Raw genomic sequence first — 14,420 nt, forward strand, 5'->3', positions numbered from 1 at the left:
TCCATCACTCCAGTATCCCTGCACATTGTAAATATGCTACTGGAACTGATCCTGTATATAGTACCTTACCCCTATACATATCTACCTCCATCACTCCAGTATCCCTGCATATTGTAAATATGCTACTGGAACTGACCCTGTATATAGTACCTTACCCCTATACATATCTACCTCCATCACTCCAGTATCCCTGCACATTGTAAATATGCTACTGGAACTGATCCTGTATATAGTACCTTACCCCTATACATATCTACCTCCATCACTCCAGTATCCCTGCACATATGTAAATATGCTACTGGAACTGATCCTGTATATAGTCACCTTACCCCTATACATATCTACCTCCATCACTCCAGTATCCCTGTCACATTGTAAATATGCTACTGGAACTGATCCTGTATATAGTACCTTACCCCTATACATATCTACCTCCATCACTCCAGTATCCCTGCACATTGTAAATATGCTACTGGAACTGATCCTGTATATAGTACCTTACCCCTATACATATCTACCTCCATCACTCCAGTATCCCTGCACATTGTAATATCTATTAACTGATCCTGTATATAGTACCTTACCCCTATACATATCTACCTCCATCACTCCAGTATCCCTGCACATTGTAAATATGCTACTGGAACTGATCCTGTATATAGTACCTTACCCCTATACATATCTACCTCCATCACTCCAGTATCCCTGCACATTGTAAATATGCTACTGGAACTGACCCTGTATATAGTACCTTACCCCTATACATATCTACCTCCATCACTCCAGTATCCCTGCACATTGTAAATATGCTACTGGAACTGACCCTGTATATAGTACCTTACCCCTATACATATCTACCTCTATCACTCCAGTATCCCTGAATGTAAATATGCTATTGGAACTGATCCTGTATATAGTACCTTACCCCTATACATATCTACCTCCATCACTCCAGTATCCCTGACATGTAAGCATTGGAACTGATCCTGATATAGTACCTTACCCCTATACATATCTACCTCTATCACTCCAGTATCCCTGCACATTGTAAATATGCTATTGGAACTGATCCTGTATATAGTACCTTAGCCCTATACATATCTACCTCCATCACTCCAGTATCCCTGCACATTGTAAATATGCTACTGGAACTGATCCTGTATATAGTACCTTACCCCTATACATATCTACCTCCATCACTCCAGTATCCCTGTGTATATCCTGTATATAGTACCTTACCCCTATACATATCTACCTCCATCACTCCAGTATCCCTGCACATTGTAAATATGCTACTGGAACTGATCCTGTATATAGTACCTTACCCCTATACATATCTACCTCCATCACTCCAGTATCCCTGCACATTGTAAATATGCTACTGGAACTGACCCTGTATATAGTACCTTACCCCTATACATATCTACCTCCATCACTCCAGTATCCCTGCACATTGTAAATATGCTACTGGAACTGACCCTGTATATAGTACCTTACCCCTATACATATCTACCTCCATCACTCCAGTATCCCTGTCACCTCACCCCTATACATATCTACCTCCATCACTCCAGTATCCCTGCACATTGTAAATATGCTATTGGAACTGATCCTGTATATAGAAACCTTACTTATTTCTTTACTGTTTTTGTTCTACCTCATGTTTTTAGTAATAGATTGTTATTGATTACTGCATTGTTGGGGTTAGAGCCACAAGAAAGGCATTCACTGTACTTGTGTATGTGACATTAAAACATTAAACTGAAACACTATATATCCAACTGAATAAGTTAGTAATGGATAGTAGTAGTAGTACCAGACAGATACATACACTCTGTCCAGTTAGTAATGGATAGTAGTAGTAGTACCAGACAGATACATACCCTCTGTCCAGTTAGTAATGGATAGTAGTAGTAGTACCAGACAGATACATACCCTCTGTCCAGTTAGTAATGAATAGTAGTAGTAGTACCAGACAGATACATACCCTCTGTCCAGTTAGTAATGGATAGTAGTAGTAGTAGTACCAGACAGATACATACCCTCTGTCCAGTTAGTAATGGATAGTAGTAGTAGTACCAGACAGATACATACCCTCTGTCCAGTTAGTAATGGATAGTAGTAGTACCAGACAGATACATACCCTCTGTCCAGTTAGTAATGAATAGTAGTAGTAGTAGTAGTACCAGACAGATACATACCCTCTGTCCAGTTAGTAATGGATAGTAGTAGTAGCAGTAGTAGTAGTACCAGACAGATACATACCCTCTGTCCTGTTAGTAATGGATAGTAGTAGTACCAGACAGATACATACCCTCTGTCCAGTTAGTAATGGATAGTAGTAGTACCAGACAGATACATACCCTCTGTCCAGTTAGTAATGGATAGTAGTAGTAGTACCAGACAGATACATACCCTCTGTCCAGTTAGTAATGGATAGTAGTAGTAGTACCAGACAGATACATACCCTCTGTCCAGTTAGTAATGGATAGTAGTAGTAGTAGTACCAGACAGATACATACCCTCTGTCCAGTTAGTAATGGATAGTAGTAGTAGTACCAGACAGATACATACCCTCTGTCTAGTTAGTAATGGATAGTAGTAGTAGTACCAGACAGATACATACCCTCTGTCCAGTTAGTAATGGATAGTAGTAGTACCAGACATATACATGCCCTCTGTCCAGTTAGTAATGGATAGTAGTAGTACCAGACAGATACATACCCTCTGTCTAGTTAGTAATGGATAGTAGTAGTAGTACCAGACAGATACATACCCTCTGTCCAGTTAGTAGTAGTGTAGTAGTAGTAGTAGTACCAGACAGATACATACCCTCTGTCCAGTTAGTAATGGATAGTAGTAGTAGTACCAGACAGATACATACCCTCTGTCCAGTTAGTAATGGATAGTAGTAGTAGTACCAGACAGATACATACCCTCTGTCTAGTTAGTAATGGATAGTAGTAGTAGTACCAGACAGATACATACCCTCTGTTCAGTTAGTAATGGATAGTAGTAGTAGTACCAGACAGATACATACCCTCTGTCCAGTTAGTAATGGATAGTAGTAGTAGTACCAGACAGATACATACCCTCTGTCTAGTTAGTAATGGATAGTAGTAGTAGTACCAGACAGATACATACCCTCTGTCCAGTTAGTAATGGATAGTAGTAGTAGTAGTAGTACCAGACAGATACATACCCTCTGTCCAGTTAGTAATGGATAGTAGTAGTACCAGACAGATACATACCCTCTGTCTAGTTAGTAATGGATAGTAGTAGTAGTACCAGACAGATACATACCCTCTGTCCAGTTAGTAATGGATAGTAGTAGTAGTAGTACAGACAGATACATACCCTCTGTCTAGTTAGTAATGGAAGTAGTAGTAGTAGTACCAGACAGATACATACCCTCTGTCCAGTTAGTAATGGATAGTAGTAGTAGTACCAGACAGATACATACCCTCTGTCCAGTTAGTAATGGATAGTAGTAGTAGTAGTACCAGACAGATACATACCCTCTGTCCAGTTAGTAATGGATAGTAGTAGTAGTAGTACCAGACAGATACATACCCTCTGTCCAGTTAGTAATGGATAGTAGTAGTAGTACCAGACAGATACATACCCTCTGTCCAGTTAGTAATGGATAGTAGTAGTAGTACCAGACAGATACATACCCTCTGTCCAGTTAGTAATGAATAGTAGTAGTACCAGACAGATACATACCCTCTGTCCAGTTAGTAATGGATAGTAGTAGTACCAGACAGATACATACCCTCTGTCCAGTTAGTAATGGATAGTAGTAGTAGTACCAGACAGATACATACCCTCTGTCCAGTTAGTAATGGATAGTAGTAGTAGTACCAGACAGATACATACCCTCTGTCCAGTTAGTAATGGATAGTAGTAGTAGTACCAGACAGATACATACCCTCTGTCCAGTTAGTAATGGATAGTAGTAGTAGTACCAGACAGATACATACCCTCTGTCCAGTTAGTAATGGATAGTAGTAGTAGTACCAGACAGATACATACCCTCTGTCCAGTTAGTAATGGATAGTAGTAGTACCAGACAGATACATACCCTCTGTCCAGTTAGTAATGGATAGTAATAGTAGCAGACAGATACATACCCTCTGTCTAGTTAGTAATGGATAGTAGTAGTAGTACCAGACAGATACATACCCTCTGTCCAGTTAGTAATGGATAGTAGTAGTAGTACCAGACAGATACATACCCTCTGTCCAGTTAGTAATGGATAGTAGTAGTAGTACCAGACAGATACATACCCTCTGTCTAGTTAGTAATGGATAGTAGTAGTACCAGACAGATACATACCCTCTGTCCAGGTTGAGGATGGCCTGCATCAGGGTGTCATCACCCCCCTCTGGGACCACAGCAGACAGGGAGCGGGGTGCAGGGTACATCCCCTGAGCCCTGACGCTAGGGGGAGGGGGTGCTGCACGGCCACTGCTTCTGGGTGGAAAGACAATCACACATCAAGGACCACATCTCATCAGCAGACTGTACACATCAGCTTTAATACTGGAGGTACTTGGCAATTAAAGGACTAAGGTAAACTAAGAGATTAAAAAACCAGTACATCGGTGGAAGCAGTAGACTATATCTTAACCAAAGGTCACCACCACTTTGCATCCGGGTATATAAAAAGGTAGGAGGGGAATGTCTTGGAGTCTTGGTCACTAGCCTACATCTGCTGTTCGTCAAAGCTTTCCATCTGCACTGTGTCAGAGCGATTAGGCCTGACTTTAGAGGGACTGCTTCAACAAGACTGCTTCAACAAGACTGCTTCAACTGTCATTTGACGGCGGTCACTGAGCACTAAGTATCCAGTAGTCCCACCCCACTCAGAGAAACCATTGACCTTCTCTGTTGATCTCCATCTTCTGCTACATCTGGGTTAAGAAGGTGTCGTCCCTAGACGCAAGACACTCCTGTCAAGATGTTGAAGGGTTTATTTAGATAACTCCTCCCCTGGCCACGGTGGATCAGCACTGGAGCCTGTAGTGCTGCCAGGACAGACACGGACAGGGGGGAGAGAGGGGTGACCCCGTGGTCGTAGGGGTGAAGGTCGGAGACCAGTGAGACAGGCTCCTAGACAGGGGAGCGCCGGGCTGAGGTAGATGGTATACAGATGAGGTACCGTAGAGACTACATAGCACCACAGCAACAGAACACCACCCTGGTCACAATCTGAGCACCAAACCTTAAGAATCTTTACATTTCCTCTCATGTCTGACATTGTAAAATGAGGAAAAGTACTGCTACAGATTAGGACTGAAAATCCACAAGTACACCACGAATCAATGCTTTTCCCAAAATGTACTGGGACAGAAACCTAACCAACTACATATTTATCTAAATATCTTTAGGCTAAATGGTATTTCTAAGTGGTTTTAATGACTCTGTTAAAACTGGACCGTTGCGCTCTGTGCAAAGGCTAAGCCCTAGTAGTTCTACCTTCCTAAACACACATCTGTGTTCGCAGCAGTAAAACCAGGAACGTTAGTTTACCCTGCAGCCCTCTCTCTCCTCTCCTGTTGGGACGGTTGATCCTCTCTGGTTTGTTGCCCTCGCTGATTATGTGCCTCCTATACGACAGGCAGTAGAATGACCCAGCCAGGCAGGCAGGCAGGCCAAGGGGCAGGAGGGGGTATAAACAAATGAAAGGCACCTGGTCTCAGTGACCCCAGCCTGAACCTCATCATCTCCCCCCGTCCTCCAACCAACCAACCAGCAGCTTGGATTGACCGACCTCACAAAACTTTAATGACCCAGGGGATGCATCCCAAATGGCCCCCCTATTCCCTACATAGTGCACTGTGGGCTCTGGTTAAGTGATGCACTATACAGGGGAATGGGTACCATTTGGAACGCAGACAGGGTGTTGTTTGAAGGGTACCTGACCTCGTCTGACCCCATCTGTGCTCAAAGCAAATGGCCACATGTGTCTTTACTGCCGATATCACCCCTAAATATTACCCTACTACTTCCACCTCCCTCTTCTGAACTGGAACTGTGGCCCCTGGCTGTTTAACAGTGGGCTCTAACTGACCTAACTGACCAACGGGGTCAAATCAAAAGCCTAGGTGTTGAATTAGAGACGGTTGTTCAAGTAGAACATATTTAGTTAAATTGCTGCTGTGTTGATTAAGTAAGGAGGTTGCTCTCACTCTCAAACCTACGGTTACTGTATTCTATATATATACACCTGTAGAATGCCTGAATGGACTTCAAAATTACTACTTAAATGTACATTATCAGTGATCACTAAAAGGAGAACTCAATCTAATGACTTTAGTCCTGGTGATTACAGTTCAGGTCAAGAGTGCAACTGTATGAGAAATACAGTTTGAACATCAGTCAACTTCAGGTTGAATCAGACTAAGTAATCTCTGTCTCTTTATGCGCCCTTACCTTTACACTGTCACGACAGGTAAATATGCCAAGTCACGACAGGTAAATATGCCAAGACAAATAACAACGGCCAGACCTAACCTAACTAACCGGATTGCATGGGGCCTCGGGCGTGTGTGACTATCATAACCTCTCAACGTTAACTTGATTTATCACAGTAATTACTTTCTGTATTATTTCACCTGAGGAACTGAAGGTGTGAGAAGAAAGAACCTACAGCCTTGAACACCTGGCCCTTAAAATAACAGGTGAGTTCTGCTGCTGCATGTACCTCTCCTGACCCTGGGACAGTCACAGAACCCTGCTCTGTCACACTCTGACCATCACATTACAACGTTGTAGTGTAGTGACTGCCTTACACAGAAAAGACCTATGTCCTGTTATGACTCCTGTCATATTGATGGTGCTGTCCGGAGGGTGACTCAGTAGACGCCATTGTTATCCCTGTACCTTCCTTCACCTCTATCATGTCAGGTTACACCAGACAGACAGACAGATAGATAGGGTTTTAAAGACTAGTATGCGACCCCGGGCTGCCACAAGGAATGGTACGCTCATCGCTGTGCAGACCTGGGTTCAAATACCACTTGAAATCTTTTCAGTTTTTGCTCTAGTCTGCCTGGAGTGTCAGATGGGCGGGGTTTTCTGTTTTGGGACTATTTTATGGAGCCATTCAGACAAGGCAAAGCTCAATCAAGCCCAGATAAAATATTTGAAATGAATTCAAATACCATTTGAACCCAGGTGTGGCGCTGTGAAAGCAGAGCGGCAGCAGTAGACCCTGAGGTGTTTGTGTGTTTCTCTCCCAGTCCCAGGAGAGAGCTATGTGAGCAGAGAGGTGGACGGGGGGCCGACGTGGCCCAGACCTGATGCCTATGTGATTATTCTCTTGTACTATGAAAACATTTCACACAGAATGAGACACACAGATACGCAAATCAGTACAGACATGACATGGGCTTCAGTCTACAGGGCTGATTGGGGAGGCTGTGTCAAAAAGACTGGTTGTCATGGTAAACAAGTGGTGCAACAATGCCATCTTCTGGTCACTTACATAATGACAGTGCATCATTTTATCTGGGAGGGGGGTTCAGGAGAGCTACTTGTAGTGAAACAGAATGGTGATCAGTTTGGTTACACAAGGTTAGACTACTTGAAGATTAAACTCCAATTCTCCTGATGAAAGTTTCAAAACAAATATCCAGCAGTGTGTGAGACAGTTGTGCCTACCTGAAGTCCATCTGGCGTGTTGTGTGGGGGTCCTCTCTAGGAGGTGGTCTAGAGGGGTAGGGGTACGGCTCCTCCGGCTAGAACACAGACACAGGGAATGACTTTTATTGTTTAAAATTAACCTGTTCTACATGGGGGGCTGGCAGTACTGAACAACATATCTACAGGTGTCCCATCCTGAGAAACACACTGTGATGCTGCTGTTGATTAGACAGCACTGAACAACATATCTACAGGTGTCCCATCCTGAGAAACACACTGTGATGCTGCTGTTGATTAGACAGTACTGAACAACATATCTACAGGTGTCCCATCCTGAGAAACACACTGTGATGCTGCTGTTGATTAGACAGTACTGAACAACATATCTACAGGTGTCCCATCCTGAGAAACACACCGTGATGCTGCTGTTGATTAGACAGTACTGAACAACATATCTACAGGTGTCCCATCCTGAGAAACACACTGTGATGCTGCTGTTGATTAGACAGTACTGAACAACATATCTACAGGTGTCCCATCCTGAGAAACACACTGTGATGCTGCTGTTGATTAGACAGTACTGAACAACATATCTACAGGTGTCCCATCCTGAGAAACACACTGTGATGCTGCTGTTGATTAGACAGTACTGAACAACATATCTACAGGTGTCCCATCCTGAGAAACACACTGTGATGCTGCTGTTGATTAGACAGTACTGAACAACATATCTACAGGTGTCCCATCCTGAGAAACACACTGTGATGCTGCTGTTGATTAGACAGTACTGAACAACATATCTACAGGTGTCCCATCCTGAGAAACACACTGTGATGCTGCTGTTGATTAGACAGCACTGAACAACATATCTACAGGTGTCCCATCCTGAGAAACACACTGTGATGCTGCTGTTGATTAGACAGCACTGAACAACATATCTACAGGTGTCCCATCCTGAGAAACACACTGTGATGCTGCTGTTGATTAGACAGTACTGAACAACATATCTACAGGTGTCCCATCCTGAGAAACACACTGTGATGCTGCTGTTGATTAGACAGTACTGAACAACATATCTACAGGTGTCCCATCCTGAGAAACACACTGTGATGCTGCTGTTGATTAGACAGTACTGAACAACATATCTACAGGTGTCCCATCCTGAGAAACACACTGTGATGCTGCTGTTGATTAGACAGCACTGAACAACACACAGTTGAAGTCAGAAGTTTACATTTACCTTAGCCAAATACATTTAAAAACTCAGTTTTTCACATTTCCTGACATTTAATCCTAGTAAAAGTCCCTGTCTTAGGTCAGTTAGGATCACCACTTTATTTTAAGAATGTGAAATGTCAGAATAATAGTAGAGAAAATTATTCATTTCAGCTTTTATTTATATTGTCACATTCCCAGTGGGTCAGAAGTTTACATACACTCAATTAGTATTTGGTAGCATTGCCTTTAAATTGTTTAACTTGGGTCAAATGTTTCTGGTAGCCTTCCACAAGCTTCCCACAATAAGTGGGATGAATTTTGGCCCATAGCTCTGACAGAGCTGCTTTAACTGAGTCAGGTCTGTAGGCCTCCTTGCACGCACACGCTTTTTCAGTTCTGCCGACACATTTTCTATAAAATTGTGGTCAGGGCTTTGTGATGGCCACTCCAATACCTTGACTTTGTTGTCCTTAAGTAATTTTTCCACAACTTTGGAAGTATGCTTGGGGTCATTGTCCATTTGGAAGACCCATTTGTGACCAAGCTTTAACTTCCTGACTGATGTCTTGAGATGTTGCTTCAATATATCCACATAATTTTCCTCCCCTCATGATGCCATTTATTTTGAGAAGTGCACGAGTCCCTCCTGCAGCAAAGCACCCCCACAACATGATGCTGCCACCCCGTGCTTCATGGTTGGGATGGTGTTCTTCGGCTTGCAAGCCTCCCCCTTTTTCCTCCAAACATAACGATGGTCATTATGGTCAAACAGTTCTAATTGTTGTTTCATCAGACCAGAGGACATTTCTCCAAAAGTACGATCTTTGTCCCCATGTGCAGTTGCAAACCGTAGTCTGGCTTTCTTAATGGCGGTTTTGGAGCAGTGGCTTCTTCCTTGCTGAGCGGCCTTTCAGGTTAGATCAATATAGGACTTGTTTTACTGCGAATATAGATACTTTTGTACCCGTTTCCTCCAGCCTCTTCACAAGATCCTTTGCTGTTGTTCTGGGATTGATTTGCACTTTTCGCACCAAAGTACGTTCATCTCTAGGAGACAGAACCTGAGCGGTATGACGGCTGTGTGGTCCCATGGTGTTTATATTTGCGTACTATTGTTTGTACAGATGAACGTGGTACCTTCAGGTGTTTGAAATTGCTCCCAAGGATGAACCAGATTTGTGGAGGTCTACAATTATTTTTCTGAGGTCTTGGCTGATTTCTTTTGATTTTCCCATGATGTCAAGCAAAGAGGCACTGAGTTTGAAGGTAGGTATTGAAATACACCCACAGGTGCACCTCCAATTGACTCAAATGATGTCAACTAGCCTATCAGAAGCTTCTAAAGCTATGACATCAGCCATGACATCATTCCAAGCTGTTTAAAGGCACAGTCAACTTAGTGCATGTCAACTTCTGACCCACTGGAATTGTGATACAGCGAATTATCGGTCTGTAAACAATTGTTGGAAAAATTACATGTCATGCACAAAGTAGATGTCCTAACCGACTTGCCAAAACTATAGTTTGTTAACAAGAAATTTGTGGAGTGGTTGAAAAACAAGTTTTAATGACTCCAACCTAAGTGTATGTAAACTTCTGACTTCAACTGTATCTACAGGTGTCCCATCCTGAGAAACAACACAATGGTGCTGCTGTTGATTAGACAGTATTTTCTAAAATATTATTTTCCAATCTTCTGTATTTGGTATTTTATTAGGATCCCCATTAGCTGTTGCAAAAGCAGCAGCTACTCTTCCTGGGGTCCACAGCTACTCTTCCTGGGGTCCATGCACCAATCAAAGTGATTGACAGAGCATCTTCGACTCAACATGTAATTCTTTATCTGAACACCAAGTGGCGTCAGAGGTTGAAATAAACTCCTCCTCATACAGTTGGCGGTGTATATAATGGATTTCTAGCTGTACTATAATCATATACCCTATAACTGTAGCATTGACTGTACTCTGACCTAAATTAAGTACTTCAATCAAATGCATTTATACAGATGTTTTTATATCAGCAGATATCACAAAGTGCTTATACAGAAATAGAAAACAAAAGAATAGAAAAACCCTGTATGTTAATATTATTATCTCCCGCCTAAAACCCCAAAGAGCAAGCAATGCAGATGTAGAAGCACTTCCATTGTGGTGTTCACATTCTACTCTGTCAGAGAAATATTTCTTGCAGCTTCTCAAATCATACTAATGCAATCGATATGGGGCACATTGTTTTGTGCTTGTAAACCCAGCATGTACAGTAGATTGATGGGCAGATATTATGCTTCCTTGGCATAAGGCTTCAATTGTGCATATACAATAATGGTTTATTCATTGTCTGACAACCCACTTACTCTCCGGGAAGGTGGAATACCTCTGCGCTCGTTAGGAAAATGAAGGCTGTCGCCAAGGTAGCCTCTTTGATCCTCGCCATGGTAACCTCGAGGGCCTCCATTTGGATAAAAGCGAGGCCCGTCGTACTCAAATCCTCGATTGTACTCCTCGTCTGGCCTTCCGAAACCAGCCGGCCTCCTCTCTACAGGCCCTGCTCCAGCTGATCTGGGATATGGGGCCTACAATTAATTACATTTCCATGTGAAAGAAGAGAAAGAGAAACAAGATTAGGGTTATGTCCTCTAGAAAGCTATTTACTATTTTTATTTCTAGATGAAAAGGTTTATTTTTGAAAAATCATGTAATTGTAATTCTCAGTGAATCATAGAATTCATGTAATTTTCAGGATAGAAACAAGGCACAGTTGTTCTGTGGAGCTCAGGAACGCTCAACTCTTTTCTCTTATATCAAGTAGAGGTTGACCGATTAATTAGGGCCGATTTCAAGTTTTCATAACAATTGGTAATCTGCCTTTTTGGACGCCGATTATGGCCGATTACATTGCAATCCATGAGGAAATTGCGTGGCAGGCTGACCACCTGTTACACGAGTGCAGCGTCAAAAGGACCTTGTGGCTGCAATGAGCCAATGTAAGGTGCTAGCTAGCATTAAACTTATCTTATAAAAAAACTATCAATCTTTACATAATCACTAACTACACATGGTTGATGATATTACTAGGTTAACTAGCATGCCCTGCGTTGCATATAATTAATGCGGTGCCTGTTCATTTATCATCAAACTGCTGCTCGATCATCCTATTTTTCCAACTTAATTGAGGAAAATAAGAACAATCCGAAATTTCTTTTTGATACTGTCGCAAAGCTAACTAAAAAGCAGCCTTCGCAAATGGAGGATGGCTTTCACTTCAGCAGTAATAAATTTATGAACTTCTTTGAGGAAAAGATCATGATCATTAGAAAGCAAATTACAGACTCCTCTTTAAATCTGGGTATTCCTCCAAAGCTCCATTGTCCTGAGTCTGCACAACTCTGCCAGGACCTAGGATCAAGGGAGATACTAAAGTGTTTTAGTACTATATCTCTTGACGCAATGATGAAAATAATCATGGCCTCCAAACCCTCAAGCTGCATACTGGACCCTATTCCAACTAAACTACTGAAAGAGCTGCTTCCTGTGCTTGGCCCTCCTATGTTGAACATAATAAACGGCTCTCTATCCACCGGATGTGTACCAAGCTCACTAAAAGTGGCAGTAATAAAGCCTCTCTTGAAAAAGCCGAATCTTGATCCAGAAATTATAAAAAACTATCGGCCTATATCGAATCTTCCATTCCTCTCAAAAATTTTAGAAAAAGCTGTTGCACAGCAACTCACTGCCTTCCTGAAGACAAACAATGTATACGAAACGCTTCAGTCTGGTTTTAGACCCCATCATAGCACTGAGACTGCACTTGTGAAGGTGGTAAATGACCTTTTAATGACGTCAGACCGAGGCTCTGCATCTGTCCGCGTGCTCCTAGATCTTAGTGCTGCTTTTGATACCATCGATCACCACATTCTTTTGGAGAGATTGGAAACCCAAATTGGTCTACATGGACAAGTTCTGGCCTGGTTTAGATCTTATCTGTCGGAAAGATATCAGTTTGTCTCTGTGAATGGTTTGTCCTCTGACAAATCAATTGTAAATTTCGGTGTTCCTCAAGGTTCCGTTTTAGGACCACTATTGTTTTCACTATATATTTTACCTCTTGGGGATGTCATTCGAAAACATAATGTTAAATTTCACTGCTATGCGGACGACACACAGCTGTACATTTCAATGAAACATGGTGAAGCCCCAAAATTGCCCTCGCTAGAAGCCTGTGTTTCAGACATAAAGAAGTGGATGGCTGCAAACTTTCGACTTTTAAACTCGGACAAAACAGAGATGCTTGTTCTAGGTCCCAAGAAACAAAGAGATCTTCTGTTGAATCTGACAATTAATCTGGATGGTTGTACAGTCGTCTCAAATAAAACTGTGAAGGACCTCGGCGTTACTCTGGACCCTGATCTCTCTTTTGAAGAACATATCAAGACTGTTTCAAGGACAGCTTTTTCCATCTACGTAACATTGCAAAAATCAGAAATTTTCTGTCCAAAAATGACGCAGAAAAATTAATCCATGCTTTTGTTACTTCTAGGCTGGACTACTGCAATGCTCTACTTTCCGGCTACCCGGATAAAGCACTAAATAAACTTCAGTTAGTGCTAAATACGGCTGCTAGAATCCTGACTAGAACCAAAAAATTTGATCATATTACTCCAGTGCTAGCCTCCCTACACTGGCTTCCTGTTAAGGCAAGGGCTGATTTCAAGGTTTTACTGCTAACCTACAAAGCATTACATGGGCTTGCTCCTACCTATCTTTCCGATTTGGTCCTGCCGTACATACCTACACGTACGCTACGGTCACAAGCACGAGGCCTCCTAATTGTCCCTAGAATTTCTAAGCAAACGGCTGGAGGTAGGGCTTTCTCCTATAGAGCTCCATTTTTATGGAATGGTCTGCCTACCAATGTGAGAGACGCAGACTCAGTCTCAACCTTTAAGTCTTTACTGAAGACTTATCTCTTCAGTAGGTCCTATGATTAAGTATAGTCTGGCCCAGGAGTGTGAAGGTGAACGGAAAGGCTGGAGCAACGAACCGCCCTTGCTGTCTCTGCCTTGCCGGTTCCCCTCTTTCCACTGGGATTCTCTGCCTCTAACCCTTTTACAGGGGCTGAGTCACTGGCCTACTGGTGTTCTTCCATGCCGTCCATGGGAGGGGTGCGTCACTTGACTGGGTTGAGTCACTGACGTGGTCTTCCTGTCTGGGTTGGCGCCCCCCCTTGGGTTGTGCCATGGCGGAGATCGTTGTGGGCTATACTCGGCCTTGTCTTAGGACGGTAAGTTGGTGGTTGGAGACATCCCTCTAGTGGTGTGGGGGCTGTGCTTTGGCAAAGTGGGTGGGGTTATATCCTGCCTGTTTGGCCCTGTCCGGGGGTATCATCGGATGGGGCCACAGTGTCTTCTGATCCCTCCTGTCTCAGCCTCCAGTATTAATGCTGCAGTAGTTTGTGTCGGGGGGCTAGGGTCAGTCTGTTACATCTGGAGCATTTCTCTTGTCTTATCCGGTGTCCTGTGTGAATTTAAATATGCTCTCTCTAATTTCTCTTTC

General features: G+C 42.8%; 1 protein-coding gene across 1 annotated transcript in view; it reads right to left on the reverse strand.

Annotated features, from left to right (window-relative positions):
* LOC123724014 (periphilin-1-like) overlaps positions 1–14,420 on the reverse strand; it is a 35,131-nt gene that overhangs the window by 18,309 nt on the left and 2,402 nt on the right. Inside the window, exons 2-4 of the mRNA XM_045711295.1 lie at positions 11,222–11,440; positions 7,669–7,745; positions 4,339–4,476 (exon numbers count right to left, since the gene is read on the reverse strand). Of these exons, the coding sequence (XP_045567251.1) occupies positions 4,339–4,476; positions 7,669–7,679 (149 nt within the window). The 5' untranslated portion in view covers positions 7,680–7,745; positions 11,222–11,440. The remainder of the gene's footprint in view (positions 1–4,338; positions 4,477–7,668; positions 7,746–11,221; positions 11,441–14,420) is intronic.

The sequence above is a fragment of the Salmo salar genome, unplaced genomic scaffold (genome assembly GCF_905237065.1).
Source record: "Salmo salar unplaced genomic scaffold, Ssal_v3.1, whole genome shotgun sequence".
Taxonomy (NCBI): Eukaryota; Metazoa; Chordata; class Actinopteri; order Salmoniformes; family Salmonidae; genus Salmo; species Salmo salar.